Below are 22,528 nucleotides of genomic sequence, written 5' to 3' on the forward strand. Positions count from 1 at the left end.
AATTAATTTTTATGATACCTCTTCTACCCTCAAGTTTACTCTGACCTTAGAGTATTTGAAAGACTGCGCATATTTCCCCATGGCAAATCGAGAATTCACTTTTAATTTGAGCCATACTTTCCAATGTAACTTGTTGATGGTAAAAAAAAAAAAAAAAAAAGAAAGACTATCGCTAGCTTTCTCATCCTCAATTTAAAAAATAACACTATAATCTATTGCATATTATACACAAAATAGCTTTCAACTTGAAAAGTCACCAAAAAAGAGAGAATACTCTCTAGAGGTTTTACAAATTCTGTAGAATGTGACTTGCCACTTTCTGTTTTCTTTGAATTTATATGAGAAAGGAAATGAGCATATCAGCTGTGATGGATATTCTTTCCAGTTTGTTGTCTGTTTTAGATTATAAGTTCCCAGAAGACAGGGCTATCTTAAGCCTCTGCTCAGTGCCTATTTAGTGTCTGATGTAAACAGGCAATGAATCTGTACTTTTGGCTCAGCTGCAGTTGCTGGTAGAAATGGAGCTGGTGTTGCAGAAAGAAAAAAGAAAAGAAAATCAAGGCTGGCTCTTCACAAAAGGTCAGCTGAGAGTTATTCTGACCTAGTCTGGTTCTACATTCAGGAAGAAACTCTAGAATATTCCTTATAAAACCCACTTATTTTGAAGCTAGATCTCGTCATTCTACCTGCCTTTAAAAATTGGCAAATAGATTTAATACGTATGCATGTGAATCATGCCAAGGCAGCAAAGAGATTTATTTGAGGTAAAGAAAATGAGCATAACTGCTCCATCACTTGCTATAGCAACTCAGAATAGTTCCCTCAGTAGCTTGTGACCCAACAAGCTCAACCTAGTGCAGACTCTTTGAGGCACCAACTGTGTATTGTATTAGCATGCACCATATTTCAGCACAACGTTTATTTCTGTCTCCCCAACTCAACTGTGAGTACCACAAAGGCAGGGTCTCTCACTGATTCACCTCTGTATCCCCAGTGCCTGGCAGAGTCTGGCAGAGCAGGTGCTTCAAGCGAACACCCATTGAGCAGATCAATGGTGCTCAAAGCAGGGAGCTAAAATTGCACGAAAGATGCAATTAAATGGCAATTATCAGCTTCCTTCCATTTTTCAAAACCATCTTTGTTAGGTCTCCTTACCTGGAGACACACACAACATTTCTAAAGCATATGGAATCATTTTAAAGAGGACTGGTAGAAACCACTTAAGTTAGCACAAGAAGGAACACACAAAGGATTTTCAGTTCTCCCATCACGGCTTCTTTTGTCCGTTCATCTCCATCTTAACATTGTTGCTTATAAGCATCCTCTCTTTTCCTAGACTCAAATTGATTGTATTTCATCAAAACGGCATATTAGCATTCTGCAGATATATTTGATACAAAATAGCATAAATGAAATTTCACTTTATTTGGGCTAATAAAATGAAAGGACTAAATTATAAGCTGTCATCATCAAATTTTGTGTATTACATAGTTTGGAATATCTCTAAATGTTTATTTTATATCCCACTCCCAATCCTATGACAATTTTACCAACCTAATAGTTAAAGTACATTTACCAATGACGACAAGGATTGACCAGAATTAAAGAGAGGCAGGGAAATAGAGACAGTGCTGCTGACAGCTACAGATGCCTAAATGATTACTGAAGGACAACACTCATTGCTTGTGGCCTTTCACTGTATTTAAAAACACTGAAGTGCTTATCACTACTTAGCATAGTATGTATTTTTATTGGCACTCAAAAAATATTACATTAATCACATATAGCCCTCATTTGGAGCCAAAACCATTATCAATTTGATCTTCTACTATATTTATGAGACTTGGCTCCACATCATTTTTGATGTTTCCAAAAATCACATACACCCACAAAGGAGTTTATTCCAAAGGCTACACATTCTCTATCGAGCACTCTGCTAATTTCATTCATAACACCTCTCCCAATCTGGACCTGCTTCCTGTGGACGGTCTATAGCCGCCACTAGAATGTCAGCTCTGTGAACAGGAACTTTACCTTTCTTAGTCAATTGTCAAATCCCTAGCACTAAGAATCGTGCTGGGTTATGGTAGGTGCTCAATAATTATATCTGTAATAACTGAATGAATTAATCAATTAATAGTAAATATTCAATCACAGGACTGGATAATCACCAAGTTGGAGGTCCCCTCCTGGTTTCCCCAAACTATGGAAGGCCATCACCTGTTTCCTTCAGTCTCAGTAAGACTCAGTGCCAAGTGACCTGATTGCAGGCTATGAAAAGACATGAACAAGAACACCTGTTGCTGAGATGTGACACATGTCCTCCATGAGAATGGGAAATCGGAGTTCTTACGCTTGAGATTGTTGTAGGACAGAAGGCTGAGAAAGAGGATCACCCCTAGGTATCCTGCTTTCACTCTGCACTCAGATTAGAAATGCAGTGCTCGGGTACTCACATTAAACTATAGTTCATGTGGACTGAATTTAAAATCAACCTCAAGAGTATTATTTTATTTATAAATATTTTAGTAGCATTGCCAAAGAGACACTGAAGGTGCTCATAGAGAACGGAATAAATGAGGCTTACAGAACTTTCCTGGTGGATGGCTTAACATGAAATTTCATGATCACTGAGTAGTAAATCACGCGGCTCTTCAATGATATAACATTGCATGGTTTTCAGACAATCTCCTCAAAAAGTTCCTGTCCTCCCATCCTATCTCATTTTTCCATAAAAGATACAAGCATTTATAATTATAAATAAGTTTTTGAGGCTCTCTCAGTTTATTTCACCCCTTATGAATTCCCCTCTGTGCTTCCTATGTAACCAGAAATTAACTCTCATTAATTAGCTAAGAGAGGTTATTTGACCGAAAGAATGTCACAGTGACCACTTTCCCCTGCATAGGTTCAGAACGTAGGTTATCGTTTAAAAGCTGTTTGTGAGTCAGAAAATGGCTCCTGCCCAAAGCATCACATAATGTTCATTTCTTTCCTGTAGCTTTTATTCCTTTTCAAGCAAACAAGCTATAATGGGCTTAAGAAAGTCTGTATTTTGCCTCACATCCTCTATGACATTGTCAAATCAATTCATATGAAAAAAGTGGGAGAAAGACTATGCATAGGCTCCTCATAAAGTCTCATACATTTACATTTTAATACAGAAACAATCAGGATAGGCCATTTAAAGGCCCATTTATGCCAGTTTAGGATGACTCTGACATTCCACGGCTGTACATGAGCAGCCTTCTCTTAGGGCTCCTGACGAATGAACAAGAGCTCTCAGAGAAGAGAAGGTAAACTGGGCCCTGTGGCGAGCAGAAATCAAGTCAGAAACTGTAGAAGCCTTGAGAAGAAAGACCACCGTGCTGCCAAATGCCATCTACACATGGTTTCCAGCATACCCACGGCAAAAATTATGAAAGTTGAAAAGTTTTTAAGCCACATAAGGCCTTGATGAAGCCCCCCTTCCAATTCCAGTGTCTGGCTGATGAGGCAGTGCGGAGCCGTCTGGAAAATCAATGGAGCAAATTGGACTGTAAGCCAATGAAAGTGAAGGGACGCCCCACGGTGCCACAGTGACAGTCATTTTTTCCCTAGGTGCGATTTTAGTATTTCAAAAAAGGGCCATTTGCCAAGTAGGAAATATTTCAACTGGAAGGGGAACAGAAATAATCTAGTAATTTCGAACTTGTGAAACAGTATTCTCCATTTTAACGTGCACATAAGATGGCCTGTGATATACAGTTGTACTACAGATACCCTGGACAAGATGGTGAGACTAAAATAATGAAAAATATTGCAGACAAAAAACCATCTAGAATAGTGAAATAGAAAGATAAGGCAGAAGCAACAAATATACCTGGAAAAGGATTCAAAGTACTGAGAACATAAAATAAAAGATATTTAAATCTTTTGATGGAGAAAGGGCTACAGCTGTAATTAAGAAGGAACATTAAAGAGATGATGCATACATTTAACTGTGGATCCCCAGTCTACAGCCACAATCCTCCCTTTCTTCCTTTCAACCGAATTTTGAGTTTTAGGCTCTTTTTCCAACCCAGCCAGTCCATGTGACCTCTTCTCCATGTGACCTCGTACTATCAGCTGGCCTCAAAACCTCCAAAACAAAATGCACTCTACCTGTTGCCCACCTAAACAAGCAAGCAAAATATACTAGCTAGCATAGGTAATTACAAATCAAGGTACTGAACAGGACGCAGTTGACCTCAGTTCTTGTCCCAAGTTTGCCACTAGCCAGCCATGTGTACTTAGGTAAGTCATTGTCTTGGTGAGTATCTGTCTCCTCACCCGCACAACATTAAGGCCTTGTAAATTGGAGCCATACAGGAACTCCCTGTGCTGTCTTCCTCACCTGTTTCCATAAGCCCCACTCTTCTTCTGTGTCAAGATCCTGTGACTATAAATCAGAGATGCACTTCTTGGAGTTTCCAACCTCTCTGGGATCCTCTTCTCCCTCATACTCCCTTGCCACAGAATTATGCCCAGCTTTTCTTTGGATTTTTAAAAGACTGCCTTCCTAAAATCTGGTCATGGAGCTGATTCTTGTGTTTAGAACATGGCCGATGATCTGAATAAGTGGAATAGTGACAACATGGAAGGCAGTCCCAAGCGTACTTTGAATATTGGCAAATTTCTTTCCATTCCATCTTCTCCAAACCCACCCTTTCTGCTTCCCCATCTCCTCCCACAAAGCCTAGTACAGCAGATGTAAGAAGGTGTAAAGATGTTAGGGAAGACAAGCTTTCTAACTCCTCCGTCAATTTCTAACTGGGCCTCGGCTAGGTGCTGAGGAAGACAGCACAGTGACGGCTGGAAGAAGCCTGAGTGGCCTTCTAAGAGTTAACGTGACTTTCTTGGCACCTAACTCATTAGCGGGCAACACCTGTGCCATGTCATTTTGAAGCCAGCTTAGAATGCCTTCCTTCGTTTTAGTGGTATTTGGTTATTTTTCAAAGATTTCTTGTGGGCAAGCTAAAAAGACAGTGAACTTTCAGATGCTCACATATAAGAAGCTGATAATTACATCTGTGGTGTTGAATTGCTGCCCTAGCTGGCAGAGGTTAAAACAAGAAGCAATGTTTTAACTTCTTGTGACATTTATAAGAATTGTAAAGCTGGCTTTTGCCGGAAAACTTATGCTTAATCTAAGCAGTTCTGATACACTGGAAAATGTTCCTACATATCCACTTTACAAAATTAAACAGAATGTTGGAAAGAAGTCTTGGCCCACGTCTCTGAAAACAACTAATTGTACCACTTCAGAGCTAGAAAGAACCTTAGGGATCATCTACTTTGAACACTGGTTTTATAGATGAAGAAACAAGCTCAGAGAGAGGAAGCTCTATGTCTAAGGTCACATGGCTCATTTGTAGCGGTGAGACCCAGGTCTTCCGCCTCCCAATCCAGGGCTCTTCCTACGACAGAAGTAGGCAAAGCCAAACGCCACTACAATTACTAACCTTCAATGCTTGCATTTTTCTTTCAACAGATAGTTTGCCTTGAGTAACAAAAATGCTTTGAGTAATCAAGTGAAATATCCCTAGGGGATTAGTTGGCCCATTTACATTCTATGACAGGGAAGGGGTGAACTGCCAAATTCTAATGCTGAGAAAGACAAGAAAAGTATGGAATAGAAGGAGCGTATGTTGGGTTACACTTTAGGACTAGCTAAGCGGAGGTGGTCCTAATGATAGAGTGGCCAGAAGCAGCAAAATTAGAATCCGAATCCAGGGAAGTATGAAATAGAGGAAGCCAAAGGGGCCAGACAAAGCGTTAGTGACATCTGTACAAAAGCAATGAAAGCAAAGAGCATAATTCACCTTGACCACGCCCCAGCCATCCAACCATTTTCTGTCCATTTTGTTTTATTTTGTTCATGGCATTTATCACTCTCTGAAATTAGCTTTTTCATTTACTTGTATACTTATTTTCTGTTTCTCTCCAACATGTGCTCACACACACACCCCTTAAGAAATACAAGAAAAGGGACCGTGTCTTTCTTATCATCCCCAGTGCCTGGAACATAGTAAGTGCCTAGTAGACACATATTGAGTGAATAAATTTGAGAAAGGTAAAAGAATTTAGGCTATGGTTGATGCAAACTATGCAAATAAAAGCATCCAATACTATAAATTTAAGAATGTTTTTATGATTGTTACTTCCGGTCAGAATAAGAGAAGTACATCTAAGTATCTAACTCATTTAGGGCAAAGGAAATAGGAACACTGGTCAATATGTGTCCCATTATTATGAGAGCTTTTGTGCCAGGAGGGACCTGAAGGGGGTGTGGCATAGTGGAAGGGGGTGCCATCTACATATCCAAGAGCATCAAGGTATGTTTTCAGGATTACAAATGCAATGAGGGATATTTGGGACCCGAGAGTGACCTTGAAAGGGACTTTGAATTGACAGCTAGGGCCAAGAACACTTAGATTTAAGACTTGCAAACAAAGGACCATGTTAAATTTCTAAAGAGGAGGCTGGGATGGACCCATGAAGGCCAAGAAGTCACCTGACTTTCTAGCCATTACAATTCGGAGGGTATGATGGCCTCTCACACTCCATTGGGCAGTAACTCAACTGGAAGGAACTGTACCTATTTCGGGAAGGGGGGAATGAGGTTACCTTTCTTCAAAAGAAATATTGTTCCCTGTGCTAAAGCCAGATCTGTAGTTTCTGTAAGAACAACTCATTTACAAAAAATTCCCCTAACAATACTATACACATTAACCAAGATTTGTCTATCCCTTTGCTCTAATTAAGTTTTAGGGTTAAACATAATCATTCTGACTCTGGACTGAACACTGAAAGCCAGCTTGAAATGTAAAATCCTGAAGTAATTCAATATTTACTAAACCTAAAGGAAGCAATCAATTTCTAATTCGAATTAATGCACATTTTCCCCCCATTTTAGCACTGTCTTATTTCCCTTAAGTTCCTCTTTGGTCATTAAGATTGTCAGCAAGGTTAGAGTCATCAAACAATTTGTCACATGCTGCAGATATTTCTAGACCAAATTAAATTCTCAATGTACTTGCACATAACTAAAGAAAAATGTGTTAGACACTTGAGGACAAAGACTCAATATGTTCCATATTCACAGCCTGTTGCTCCACAGACAGCATGGCACCTAGTGGGTTTTCAGTGAAAATTCGCAGAATGCATGAAAGAAAACAATTTACCTATACTCTGATACAATTATTTTCACACATTCAAAATCTCAGGTATGTCTGGCCCAGCATGTGTGTATGTGTCTATGCACTCACGTGCTCTCAAAATGCCCACACGCTCGTCCTTCAGGTTGAACACATTATCCTTCCTCTTGGCATGTGTGTTTGTATAACAAAACACTTAAACAAGATAACCATACAATTTGCCCCAAGAAAGATAATTTTAATTAACATTTCCCTCAAACACATCAACCTTCCAGCACCTAAAAATTGAACTCAATTTTCATTAGGAAAGCTGTTCCTGCCTCCCTAGAAAAATACAAATTTTAAGGTTTCAATTGCCAATTTATATCTCCAGTTCATAATAACAGAAATTCAGTTTACTTGTCATGCTTTCCCTGGAAAGCTCCCTTTGAACAACTTTCCTAACTTAGACTACTTTTATTTCTGCACCGGCTAATGCTCAGCACCTCTCCCCTGTTTTCAACTCTTAATACTTCTTGAAGCTAGATTCCCCCATCTGCATTCCTGAGACAGGATGACAAAAACCAGACTACACTTCAGCCTCCTAGGATATCCTGCCCTGGAGATGCTCAGCAGGCAATTGGAAATTGGAGTTAGCCTGGAGCTCCGGAATGAGTTAAGGATTGGAGAGGTCAATCTGGTAATCATTAGTGTAGAGGTGAAAGGTGAAGCTATGCAAGGAGATGAAATTACCCAGAATGAGAATATAGCAGAGAAGGGAAGCAGATCAATGACAGGACCTTGGGAATTGCTCCATCTAAAGGGGCGAGAGGGAGGGGGAGGTTGTGTCTGTGCGTGTGTGCGAGTACATGTACGTAAAAGCAATCCGAACAAAGGAAACTTAAAAAGTGTTGAGAAGACAGGAGATGAACCAAGATAAATTATGAATGGTTTCAAGCAAGGGAAGATGTGCAAAAGTTCCAGAACCTCCAGAGAGTTCAAGAGGGCTGAGGCCAGGGAAGAAGTCATGGGATTTTGAAACAGGGTGGTCACGGATAACCTTCAGGAAGGGAGTCTTCCTGATGCCATTCTTGTGGACTCTGTGTGCCCATATGCAGATGTGTACAGGTGTATATTCACATACTCCAAGCCACCATAGATTAAATATTAGTAGTGAATGAGACTGGTACCGAGTGAGCCAGACAATGACCGTAATAACCACTAACTTTTATTGACACTTGCTATGTGCCATGGATAGTGCTAAGCACTTGATATGCCTGATCTCAACTTAATCCTCACAACAACTATACAAGGTGGCTACATTTTACATGTGAAAAAGTCTGAAAGCCCAGAAAGGTTAAATAAATTACTCAAGGTCACACTGCTAGAGAGTGGCAGCACCAGGATAGGACCCAAGGATGGTTTGACTTTAAAGGCCCATATTCTCAGTCACTGAAGAAACATGTCTATTATACTGATGTTAGCTAGGTAATCTATGCATGAGGGGAAGAGAGCTGATATTGGTTGAGTGTCTTCTATTGCCAATGGCATCTCCTTTCACACATATACCATCAACATTATGGCTATATTTAGGTAAACCTTATGAAGGCATATTTAAAGAAATCTGATTCAGCTTTTTGGAAAATAAGTTGAAGCTATATGATTCCAAAACAACCAGTTATAATTCAAATGTATTTACTACAATAGCTCCCAATAGTTTGAAAGTAAAAAAAAAAATGTGGCGTCATTGATTTGGTGGTTGTTACCGATATTCAAATTACTGACAATCAAACTCATCTGAAAAGAGAGGGAGTTTGATAGAATGATTTTAAAGGCTCCTCCAGCCTTGACCTTCTATGATTCTCATATGCAGGTCCAATGCCAATAATTTTAAAGATATAGAATAGGAAGCAGAATGTAAATGCAGCAGCAGAACTGGTTTGGATGTAAGCATCCTTTTATTTCTTAAATTTATAGAGGACTACTGTTAAAATATTATAAAAATAGTCTTGGGTTGTTGGAGGCCTTGACTGCTAACTTAAACAGAAGTCTGGAAATTCCATCACAAAATGATACACTAAAAATCCAGCCAAATAATTTGCTTACAGCCGACTGAAGACCTTATGATACAGCTGGCTATAGGAAAAAGAGAGAGAGAGTGACAAACACTCTAGCAATTAATGTTTTTGCTGTCTATAGAAAAACAAATGAGGTTCTGGTCTGAAACAATTAGCATTGCTGTTAATTGTGCATGTGTGTAGCAATAATACAAGGCATTTGGGATGGTTCCACTGATTGTTCCCTTCTTTCACTGGATTACAATATCCATTCAGACAGCTAAATACTAGCAAGCATTTATGCAAATTGTTAATTATGAGGCAGAGATAATCATAACCTTGTATATTTATAAAACTGCATGTACAATGGGGATTACCAAATGAATTGTTGCTTTATTATTTTACTAGTAGTTGAAAAATATGCTGGCCTTGCAAATAGTTTTCATACATCGTTCAGTCCACCAGAATTAAAAATGGCTCCACTAACATTTACCAAAGCCGTTTCTTTTCCATCACCATCTGTACTCCTCTCTTCCTTTCTTACAAACCAAGACCAGGTATAAATTGTTCTGATAATAACTTCTGGTCAAACTGTTCAGCACCGTAATAAAAATATAGAGAATGTCAAGATTTGCTTTGTTATACAGCAAAACTGTGATAGAGAGATGGTTCTATCATGTAGCAAATTTTCAAGCAAAAATAAAACAAAATTCTCAACATTTACCCCATGAAAGCAATTATAGGGCTAATAGTCCCTATGTTATTGATCATTATCTTAATGATCATCTACTCCATTTTATCTTACAGATGAGAAAATCAAATCTCACAGCAGAGATGGGACTAGAGCAAAGTCACCCCACTAGTTAGTAGCAGAACCTAGTACTCTTGCCACCATGACACACCCAATCTATGATCTTTAAACGCCCTCCCATGCTAAAATTGTGTGATTGGGTGTCTACGTGTGTCTATACCATTTATCTCAACGAATTATATAATCTGACTATGAAATTAAACACTGAACTTACTATTCTCAGCTGTCAAACAAATCCACAGAGGCCCTAGTAGGAATACGGAAGCCCAGCCACTGAAAGCTAAACTGGGCATCTAAGAAATGACCCATCTAGTCTATTTAATGAGGGTCCTCCCTAGTGGAGGAATCCCATGGCTACAGCTTTTGATCTCACTAACCTATTTGGCCAGGGAGCATAGGATGGGATGTAGGTAAGTAGGAAAACAAAGTAGAGACACTGGTAAACATTTCTGGAGCCAATAAGCCTACAACAGGCCAAATACAGTACTGGTGAGCATCGTGATCTTAGAAAACAATGTGCCAAGCAATTAGGGCACACATTTACAAAATGGCTTATGATTCTCCCAGCCTCTTCAGCACTGGTGGCAACACGATGGTACAGCTCATGGTGACAGTTGTCGCCTGCAAAGGCACTATCCTGCAGCATTCTCAATACCTCCCTCACTCCCACAGTTAGGAACTTTTCTTTGTTTGATTAGATCTACTCTGCTGCATTGTTCATGTCATAAGGCCCCTGGCCTATGGGATTACTCTACCCTGCAAGTCTACATATTTCCGTATTTTAAAAGCCCTGATATGTTCAAATAATTGATTTTCCTTCAATGCAATGCTAACCTAGTTGTTCCCTAAACCATCATCCAGCCAAGCAACAGGCCAGCGTGCCTGAAGCATTGTGAAGAACACTGTTGATGGTGGGGTCTTCTTCTTAACAAAACAGTCCACTGTGTCATCCTATTTCAGCAAAAAGAAAAAGGAGCTAATGACCAACTGCCCAACTGTTTGGGGTGCTGGCCCCAAATATTCATCCTGCTTCTGAACTAGGTCAGCTTTCAGACCCGAGGCTACATGCCTGGGTAGTTCCAGGTGTTTTAAACTAAAAGAGAGCTGGAAAGAATTTGTCCAAGCCAAACTCTATTTATTGTATTGAAATTAAACTGATAGGCAGCTGCAGAGTCTATTTATCTAGCTTACTTGGGTTTAGTTAAGCTAAAAATACATTGTCACTTACCTTGATGCATCTAGAATCTGAAAAATCCTCCACCTGTTAAAGGAACAGTAAAACCAGGTGCTAGCAAGAGCTTGGTAAGAGAGGAGTTAAAATAATACAAGTTTTCCGTTGTGCTTTGATCGCATATTTTTCCAGCTCCCCAAGCTGCAAGGAATCAGAGGGCTGCAAGCGGCAGGGCAGCACTGATAGCCAGACTTCTGGAGGGCTACAGGCTGAGAATGATAGATCTACCCCCTAGACCTGCTAATTCCATTCCTTTTCACAAAAGCAATGACAATATAAGCAAAAAAACAAAAGTCAATAAACCAAAAACCAAACCAAACCATGCTACGGCATCACTAAAATGGAAATGCCTGATTGAAAGGACCTAGGAGGAATTGATAGGGATTTTTCATAATATCAGGAATGTATGAAACACAAACAACAAAAGGAAAAGAAAAGAAAAAAAGAATGATTAGACTTTGCTGATGCTCTTCAAAAAGATGAAAATTCACAGCACACAGAAAGGGATACATAAATCATCACTCTAGTCCCTTCCACCCAAATGCAAGCCATCCATCAAAGTAAACAATGTCTCTCCATTCAAAAAAAATGCTCAGCTGTTTTTATAATACGTATCTTAAGAATCACAAAACACTAATCCTAACAACATGAATTTCTAAAATTAGCAGGGACTGTGAAGTTGGGCATGAGTCAATTGCTAATTTGAGGGTTCAAATGGGCTCAGTTAGATTTTTGTTTTATATTAAGCAAGGGATAGTATAATGTGATAATATTTTTGTGCCCAAAGCGAGCTATATGGGTTGTACATTTTCTTGGAGAAGTGTTTCTTTACATCAAATATGTCTGGAGGCTTTAGAAGTGAGTTAAGAGAGACTTTAAATAGCATGACTAGCAGCAGTGCCCTTGAATCATCATCTGAGAAGCAATATAAGACTCTAATAATCAGTTCCTGGTGTGGCTAAGCCCTGCTTCCCCTGTTCTGTGAGTTAAGACGGCTGGAGAAGCAAACGTTATGAGAAAAAAAAGTGATGTACTTGGTGAGCGCTGATGTCAGATCTGTTAGACAAGACATTCTCATTAGCTGACTTACCATCCAGGGCCCGATGTGCTCCTCTTCCATTCCAGCCACAAGGAAGAAGCAATCTAGAGTTTTCTGACCTACCCCATGACTTCATTTCCCTACACAGTGAAGAGAAGCTAGTCCCCCTTCCACTGCACTGAGCCTCATGAACAAGACATAACACAACTTTTGGTGAAAAATACAACAACAAGAAAAAAACATAAAGCTAAATGTTGATTCTTAGTACTAGAAAATTCTCAAGTGAAATATACAGCACTTTCCAAAACTGTAATTTTAATTTTGCTGCACTAACAGAAATCCTGAAATAATATAAGTATGTACATAATTGATTTATATGGGGATCGGACCAAATTTCACTTTAATCAAGGGAACCATTGCCTCTTGAGATTATCTTTTAAAATTTCGATGTGGATTTCTCAACTGCCTATTAAAGTTTGCCCAGTGGTTACACTGAAGAGAGTTTTGGAAGCTCACTGCCTTACCTGGGAGTCCAGGTTGCCAGAGGTGAAGTATTCAATGGTTATCCGGGAAGATGTTACAGGTGCATCAATCAAAAGGGTGGGCATCATTGGAAGTGAATCAAAGGCCATGGGGGAAAAGGCAAAAAAAAAAAAAAAAAAAAGGGAGAGGCATATTCATTAGAAACAATGAATTAACTTTATGAACCCATTTTATACATACACATGCACACACACATACACACACACACTCTCTCTCTCTCCGGGAAGGTTCTTAAACGGAATTTTATAAAAAGATCTTTTTAGAAAAAGAAAGGATAATTACGTAATACGATCGAGGTCCTAAATATTGCTACAACGGCAATCATATTACAATATATAAATGTATCAAATTAACACGTTGTACACCTTAAATTTACAAAATGTTATATGTCAAAAATATTCAATAAAAAAATCACCCCACAAAAAAATTTATTATTTATACGACAGGCATTGTTATAAGTACTGAGGGTACAGCAATGAATAAAAGAGACACAAATCCCCGCCTTCACAAAGTTTACACTCTTGTGGAAGATTTCTTTAGGCCATCTGCTTGGAAAACAGTTCCACAAAAATATATTGTACGTTATTAACTCTAGGAAAAAGTTTCTCCTCATTTTATTTATGTATGGAGAACATATCCAATGGCATCAGATTCAACATTTGTATTAGGAAGAATTCTCTTTCTGATTGGACGGGGACATTATTTCTATCCATGATTTCTCCTTGTGGAAAGCCCCCCAAAAGGCCGTAAGTCCAGTTTCTTTCCAGCTGGGCCATTCGCTATCCATAGCACTCCGTGTGCGTGCACCTTGAAATGCTATAAACACAAGAAGGCTCTAAATGGCAGCCTCATAGACTGCAGTACCACATCCTGGCAGTTTTTCTCACTGGATGCTGTAGTGTTCTGTAACAGCTAGCCCAGGAGACACTCTGAGATTGGACTCATCACCGCTCAGCAAGCTACATCTTGGGAAAGCAACAGCAGTTGGTGGACAAAAGGAGCTGTGGTTATCACACCCATGACCCAGACACTGGCTGGAGAAGAAACATAAGCATAACCTTCCTCTGGGCCCAGGTTTGAGAAGATGTGCCTAAATATCCCTCAATGACATCTACTGCCTAAATGTCAAATTAGCAAGGAAAGGAAAAGATGACAATGAAGGGAACACACAGATATCATTGGAAAAATGGGAACTGGGGAGAGACTTGGGAGCCCCAAAACTCCAGATGAGGATTCATGCTAACCAGAAACCTCAAACAATGACACCTACCCCCTGGCATTCATATTCTCAGGGTAGGTGGTTAGGGCTTCAGAGATCAAAGTGAAGCTATCTATTCACTTTGACATTAAGGATCCAAATTGAGACCTAGGAAAAACAGGATGATGTAAAAATCCGAGAGCCTTTGCCTGAAAATCAGGATCCTTCATTTCTAATCCTGGTTTTACCGATGACTCATTTGATCTTGGGCAAATTCTCTTTTCCATTCAATCAGGGAATTTATGAAGTGAAGGATTTTCACAAGGTGGTTTCTAAAAATCCTCCAGTTCCAATATTTTGTAATTCTCTAATAACTTTGCCTTACATTTTGGTAACAAGCTGGTTAAAAGTACAGCAGTCTCTAGTCACTTTCTCAGTACAACATGTCGTTAGTAGTTCAGAGAGCCCAGAGCCCAGCAATCTGAGCTTATGGAAATGAGAACACGGCCAAAACAACAATAGCCAAGTTGAAACGCAGCCAATCATCACTCAGTCCAGGCAAACAGCTTTGTTCATCTGAAATATAGAGTGGCTGGTTCTTTAGAATTGAAAAGTTATACGAGAAAACTTCATTGAGAATAACAAGGAAAATCTAATTGATGAACAATTGACCTCCCATTTCTCTTTCTGCTCAGGCAGCTTCTTCATCTGCCAGGAACCTGGGATGTTGGCAGAGACCTCTGCAGCCACACACTCCCAGATAAAGGCTACAGAGATGCTCAGATTTTGCAGAATGGTTAAAAATAAGACCACACCAAAACTGTTTCAGTCTGATTGCAAATCTGTGGCAGATAATATACTCTGTGGGAACCGATTACCTACCACTGTTCCAGAGCTGCCAAGCAAATGGTCCATTCAGCCTCTTTGGTTTCTGAAACTGGATTGGTTTGCTCGCCCTCTTGCCAACTCCCACACTCAGAGTTGCTGTGTCCTTGATTTCCCACCTCCTCTCCACTTCGGATGCCCTTCCACCCTCATCCCAGTCTGACCTAGTATACTGCTGCTTAATTACTGCCACCTCCTTTTCTATCTCAGGCCATGTTGTCGTTAGGTCTCTGAAGGCAAATACAGGACATCCTAGTAAAAAAACATCATCCGCATGTTAAATATGGTCCCCTAACTGGGAAGGGGTCCCATGTCCATGAAGTCCCAGGCAAAAGACTCTTGTTACAACTGGTGGGGGAAAACAGAGAGGCCAGACAAAGGCCTGGATGACTCTTAAGGTTCTAGGCAAAAAATCTACTTGTCTTCTTTGCTTGCAAAGTGTTAAAATGCTTGGCCTCAGCCTTTCGCCCACATCCAAGCCTGAGAGGTGGTGTGGGGCCATAGAATAAGCACAGGAGTCACACAGACCAGGTTCTGGTCCAGGCTCTATCATTTACTAACTGTGCAATGTGGACCTTAACCTCTCAACCTTCATTTCCTCATCTACAAAATGGGGACAAGTATAGTACCCACACCAGTAATGGTATTCAATGTATTTAACAACCAATATGGCATGGGCACTGACCAATTAGAACAGAGGCCAACCCAATCAGAACAGAAACCAACTGTTACCAACCTGTGTAGACATGCCAATGTGTGCCTCACTAGGTGGTTGCGAGGATTAGATGAGATCAAGCATGGAAACCTTGTAGCAGAGTACCAGGTCCAGGGGCAGAACTCAGTAACTTTTATGCATGATTATTTTTAACTAGGGAAGAAGATGAGTAAGAGAATTGTCCAGAAGTATAATAAGTCTATGGCAGGCCAGGATCAGGGCTTCCAGGCCCCTGTCGCTGAGCCATCTTGCTACCCTGGGAACAGAACCAGCTTTTCAAAGGCAGTGCTCAAAGATACCTACATGTAAAGCCACGCTGAAAGCAACCGCATTTATTGATTTGGAGAGGAGTGTCTCCCAGCTTCTATGGTCTACTGTTTGACCGCTCTGCTTTTTTTTTTTTTTTTTGAGGAAGATTAGCCCTGAGCTAGCATCCGTGCCCATCTTCCTCTACTTTATATGTGGGACACCTACCACAGCATGGCGTGCCAAGCAGTGCCATGTCCGCACCCGGGATCCAAACCGGCAAACCCCGGGCCACCAAGAAGTGGAATGTATGCACTTAACTACTGCACCACCGGGCCGGCCCCTCTGCTTTCTTACTTGTTCCATGCGAAGTCGGCCAGAAATTGTGCATGCTCAGAGAGAGGGAGCTCCTCATGGTCAGCCTGAGAATGCTAGAATCCAGAACATCCTTTCCAACTTTTATTCTATGAGTGTTTTAATCCCCTGAAGGTCAGCCTTTGCAACAACTGTGGGGTCTCCTGAGTTTGTCTTGACTGCTCCCTTCCCAGTGTCCTCCTTCCCCCAAGATACTAAATCTGGCTTCCAGACCCGTCCTCCTGGCCTACTTTCCCTGCTAGCTGACAAGAATTTCAATCCTATCCTTGCCTTTGGGCAAAAGCATTTTAAGACTATAGAGTCTTCTAGACCCAGAGGAATGACCCTCTAATGGTTTGATCTCCAGTCCTATGACATTTACAGAGGGCGTATATTTTTGACAGGGATTTGTCCCCACATCTCTCCACTTATACTACCTAAATACAACATATACAATATAACATACAATATATAACACAGAGCTATTCTAGCTATGTCAAAATCCTTAGGATAATAGCTGCTGGTTTCTTGTTCTCTGGAGTCAGTGTGGCTGGAGAGAGACAAATGCAGCCTAAGGTAACAGAAAGAGATCTGCACTAGAAGTCAAAAGCCTGAGGTCTTCATATCAACTCTGCTGTTTGACCCTGGGCAAGCCCATTCTCAAATGGGGAAAGATGGCTCTCAGTTTCCCTATCTACACATGGAGGTCGTTGGACTAGGTGCTTTCCCAAAGGTCCCTGTTCATTATGACATTCTAGGACTTTATAATGAATTTGACTCAGTCAGGAACATTCCTATCAAGTACAGCCTGGGTTCTTACAAACCGAGGCCTAGAGGGAAACGCTCTTGTATTGCTCTAAGAGACTGGGGCCAAAGGCAGAGTAGACAAGTTTGTCTTCGGTGGCCCACTCTTCCAATTAGATCTCCCAACTTCCTGCCGGCTCCTCAGGGAACTGCACGTGGGCATACCTGAGACATTCTGGCCAGTACCCAGCATGCAAGACAGGAGTAACAACTGATATTGAAAGTTCTTTCAGCAATCATCAACACAGACTCTGAGGGCCGGGAGATGTCTTTGGTCATCTTTTAGAGACCATTAGTGTTGTCCAACCCTTTCATGACCCTGAGACCCTGCAGGAGCAGGGACTTGCTACAGATCTCAGAGCATATCGATGGCAGAGCCAAGACCAGGACCGAAGTCTACCAGTCCCCTTCCCTGATAGCACTCTATGCACCCTGTGTCCACCAGAGCCCTAGGGGCAGCAGGCATCTGCGCCTCCAGATACAACCACATGACCTTTCAGAACAACTCAAAGCTCAATGGCTGCAAAAGACTGAGGAAAAGCCATAAAAGACCCCAAGGATTTTAAATTCTCCTTTTCCAGTAGCTGTTAAATTGTAACCATATTTTCCTAAGCTTCTCTCTCATGTTTTGTTTTCTGCCTAAATGCGCTATTACTATGTCACGTGGTAACAATCAGTGACTCTTCCATTCTTTTCATTCTGAGAAGTAATGCCTAATACCTGGCCCCTGTATCGCCACAACACCAACCACATTTTGGAAACAAAGTGGATCTGATGAGGAAGATTGCTAAACAGCCCTTTTCAAATCATGTTTTCTTATCTCTTGGTGAGCCAGTCAATTCTCAGTTGCAGATGACTTCTCTGAGCTGTCTGTCCGTTGTCTGCAGTCATGACTGAAACCGCCCCCTCAGCTCATTCCCACCCCCACCCACCAGTTTTTAGTAAAATTTTCCTATTTTGGCATCATAAGAGTGCCCTCTAGTGCTGATCTAATTAAGCATCTGGAGACTGAGGGAGTCTCGTTTTGGTGGGAAATGGGTTTAGCTGTAATTTGTCCTTGGCTACGTCAAGATAGATTCTTTCTGAAAGCATCTCTAAAGCACCTACTTGACAATTTTATCTTTCAGAGAGCAGTGAAAGGAGGGTTTTGCCACTGAACAAGCCAAACAAAAAAAAAAATGGAGGGCCATAAAAGAAAACTTGGCTTGCCCTCCCTCCCGAGAAGCATTCCCACTCATGATGCAAGGGCACTGGTTGAATTATAAAATAAGATGCTCGGATGCAGGCTGACTCCATCAACTGAAAGTTAGCAGTGATTTCTGTATGATTTAGCATTCTCCAGATGCAAACATCTGTATTTGTATGTTAGATTTCAGCAATACATTTCCTTAATTTGATTGTATATATACTTTTGCTTTGAAGGAAGGAGAGACCATTAAGAATCTCTTAGAAATTTTCTGTGTATAACGGGGCTTGCTTTCTGTTAATGAGGCTCTGAAAAGTTTCACTTATAATATAAATATAAATGTGTGTGTGTGGTTTATTTTCTCCAATTTCGTTTCCGTATTTCAGATTTTGGGGTCTGGAAGCACTGGTTCCAAATGGGCAGGGAAGATTTCCACTGTACATTTTACGTTCAGCTTCACAAGGGGCTTCTATTCTGCTGAATCCCAAATATTTTATGCTGACACAGACAAAGGATGGCAAGCTGCCAACGCGAGACAGAGCTGCTTCATTCACATTTTAACATGTTTAAAACACAGAGCATAAAAAAGTCCCTAACAAGTAATGATTTGGCAAGTACTAAAATAAGGACCGAGATCATTGCCAGGAAATATTCGGCCAAGTCACTAACAGGATCAGACAGTAGAGACACATGGAATGGTCCATTCTGGACATATGTCACTTCTTTCAGCAAGAAGCTTCAATCTCTGATGAAGTCAAAGCATTTCAGGAGCCACTAGATTGGGGCTGAAAGTTCCTTTAAGCCAGCCCCAAACAAAGAGTGAACTGGCAGCTCCGGGAAGAGACAATGTGCTTACAGCGGAGCAAGCACAGGCTTCAGAGTTGACAGAACTGTGTTCGAATCTCAGCTCCTCCACTTTTCTTTGGTCACTTCAAACCCGTCAGTCTCATTTTTCTCAACAAAACTGTGACCTCCTTGTGATCTCCAATAATATCTAAAAGGGCACAAACCAGGTGCTCAATAAAACCTGCTGAATTTAATATAACCAACAATTTTGATTAAAAAAATGAAAAATACCCTTCATTGGCCAGATGTTGCCAAAGCTCTAAGGGTCTGGGGCCAAGTAAATGAAACATCTGTGAAACAGACATTGTTAAAAATCTGTGTTAAAGACTTTAAGCCACTGCTTTTCTTGCCCACATATACCTTGCTAGTCTCTGTCAATGTAACAAATGAAAAGGTCCAGAGCTGTGCTTGAGACCCTTGGCTAAACAGTTCTTTCTGGTTGGCAGACGTAATATTCATAACTGGATTTACCTTGCTGCTACTGATGGATGTGCTGCTTTTTGAAAATTCATGATCAGTTCGACATTTGTGTGGGCTTTGGACATCTTTCAATGTGAAGATCTAGCATCAGTTTCATGTCTTACCTGAAGTTTCAAATCAGCTACCAAAAAGACCCTGTGTGCTTCTGCCCCAAAAATACAAAACACAAGACAAGTTTGCCAAATCATCTGGAAGAGTACACAGAATATCTTTTCTAGAATTATTAGAAATCATATCTAAAAAATAACAATCATACTATTAGCTAACATTTAATGAGCGCTAACTGTATGTCAGGCATCCTGCACTTTATAGGAATTATCTCATTTATCCTGAACAACATCATTGTATAGATGAGAAAACCGAGGCTCAGAGTGACTCATGCAACTAATAATTCAAATCCAGAGTTGTGGGATGCCAGCACCCAAGCTCATTGGCCACTAAGCTGTACTGTACCTGTGAGGCAGGCATCATTTTTCTCATTTTACAGGTAAGTCCGGTGAGCACCACAGAATAACTTGCTCAAGGTCACACAGCTAGAAGGTGCTGAGATGGGAATATTCAATATTCCATATTCCCTGATTCTGAATCGGACTCCTTCCCCATTGCGCTGTGTGCCACACCTCCACAAGGCACTAATATGGAAGGGGTCACTGTATGCAATCTCTCTGTGCATATAACACCTGCACTGGGAGCTGGCGTCACACTCTAGTTTCTGTACAAGCCTGCAAGCTGCTCTGAAGCGATTCCTTGTGCGCCTCTCTTCAAGCGTCTCATGGGACCATTTTTCATTTTGAATTTCAGGATAAACTTGCTGGCTATGAGTGCCAAGCACTTGAATACACAAGGAAGAGAGCTAGTAGCTCACTGAAGATGAAAACCTGGTGTAAATCTTCACCATGCCTATGCTGTTCCCCTAACATAAATCAGGTGGTGGTGGGTGGGCTAGGCGCCTGCAGGGAAAAGGAAGTTGGCAGGCAGATCAGGTCTCTCTCTCTCTAGAGCAGGGAGAGTGAGGGGTGCTTCTTGCTATTATACTTATATTTCTTATCTATAGGAAAAATGTAATTAAATTAGATATAAACAGAATCCTGAAAGTCCAAGGCAAGATGACTAAGGAAAAAGATGGGAGGAAGATAGAGTCCACGCCTCATTCCAAGAAGGCCCATGTAATTACAGTGGTAAGACAAGAACTGTTGCCTTGGGAAAGAGCTGTGTTTGCCAAATGATGGAGTCCATCCTCAAGCATGGTGAGCCAGGCTGTTCACAATTTGACCTTGACATAGCAGAAAAAACTATCGGAGTTGGAAGGTACCTTTAGAGACCATCAAGCTCACCCTCTGCATTTTGCAGGCCCTGAGAGAGAGAATGGGACTTATTCAAGGTCACACAGTTCAAAAGAGGGCCATAACCATGTCTTAGACCTCATGGCTTCTAGTTTAGGAGTCTTACAAGCATTTTCTACAAGAAAATGAATGCTGCAATCTATGCTGGAGGGATGGGAGTAAAGAGGCCAGTTGGCAGCCAGCAGCAGGGATCCAAGCATGAGGACTGAGCTTTGTTGTCTAATTAGAACAACAGCCTTGTAAGATGCTCTTTCCTATCTCCTTGTACAGACAAGGAAACTAGCCTCAGCAAGAGGAAGCGGCTTGCTGAAGGTCCTGCTGCTATTCAGAGCATGGGACTTGCAGGTTGATCTGACTTCAAGTCCTATGTGCTTTGCACCCTAGCTAAGTTTTGGTCCCCTCAATTCTCTGTGGCCATCTCCAAAATAGAAAGGAGGTCTCTCCAAGCTACAAGTGAACTGTGATGTGTTCATGTTTTGTAATTGTAGTGAAAATGGAGTGAGCCTTCATCTGCAAACCCACATCCAACAAAGCCTTGGCCAGTGCCTGGTTCTTGGCTTCCCAGGAGTACCTTTGGACTGTCCTTGGCCTTGGGATCCAAGGAAAACAGGAAGCCAACAGAATAGCTTATTAACTCCCTCAAAACCACTGAGGGCTTTGTAATCCGCCCCCACACATACACAGTAACTGGTGGTGCCACCTCAGGCTTCTGAGGCTGCCTGTCTGGGAACTAAGAAGCCACTGACCATGGCATCCAAACTGTTGGCTAAGGGGGATGATGCTGTGGCAGTTTCTTGGTCCCTAAAGGCAGAGGATACAGCTGAAGTTTGCATCCAGCACTAGGTAGTGCTCACCTCCATACACAACTCCCCTCAAGGAGTCCCACCTCAGCCTCACTGCAGTAGCCCCAAAGCAGCAGATCAGTGTGTCTTCCTTCAAGAAAGCTGACAGGCACTGATGTAGTGGGGACAGTCCCCAGGAGTAGGAGGAGGAATTTGGAGCTGCCTATGTGAAGCTGGACTCACGGAATTGCTAATTGTACAACTGGCACATCATAAGGCTGCTTGCTCATTCCTCCCAATCAAAATGAGGGTGGGAGGCGGGCAGGCAACATCCTACAGGCAGTGGAGAAATCACCAGCAGCTGGGTTTGTGTAAACCAAATGCTGGTTTCTCACTGACATACATCCTGTTCAATCTCCAACTGCCCAACAGTTGGCAGTTGCCCTCCACACTCTGGCTTTAAGCTATTCTGCCCCCAGCCCCTCATCAGGCAGGTAATGATCTGGAAACCCACATGAGCCGCTGCTGTAAGGGAAGCCCAATGTAAAGGAATCTCTCTAGAGAAACTCTTTGAATACATCGGGCAGTTATTTTAGATTCTGGATGGAGATCTCTCCTAAAACAGGGGCACACTTGTCTTTGATTCAAATGTGTTCCTTATTCCTCTGACATATGTCTAAATTTTAGTGGCTTTATTGAGATATAATTCATATACCATATAATTCACCTATTTAAAGCATACAAATCAGTGGTTGTCAGTATATTCACAGATATGTGCAGTCATCACCACTCAATTTTAGAACACTTTCATTATCTCTAAAAGAAGCCCAGTACCCTTTAACTGTCACCGC

The 22,528-nt window shown here is 41.2% G+C and overlaps 1 protein-coding gene across 3 annotated transcripts in view; it reads right to left on the reverse strand.

The window, feature by feature from the left end:
* HS6ST2 (heparan sulfate 6-O-sulfotransferase 2) overlaps nucleotides 1-22,528 on the reverse strand; it is a 273,272-nt gene that overhangs the window by 68,081 nt on the left and 182,663 nt on the right. Inside the window, exon 3 of one of the 3 annotated variants that reach the window (XM_070258687.1) lies at nucleotides 11,254-11,286. The exons of the other annotated variants lie outside the window; for them this stretch is intronic. Coding sequence (XP_070114788.1) covers nucleotides 11,254-11,286 — 33 coding nt within the window. The remainder of the gene's footprint in view (nucleotides 1-11,253; nucleotides 11,287-22,528) is intronic. 3 annotated transcript variants of the gene reach the window in all.

Source organism: Equus caballus, chromosome X (assembly GCF_041296265.1).
Source record: "Equus caballus isolate H_3958 breed thoroughbred chromosome X, TB-T2T, whole genome shotgun sequence".
Taxonomy (NCBI): Eukaryota; Metazoa; Chordata; class Mammalia; order Perissodactyla; family Equidae; genus Equus; species Equus caballus.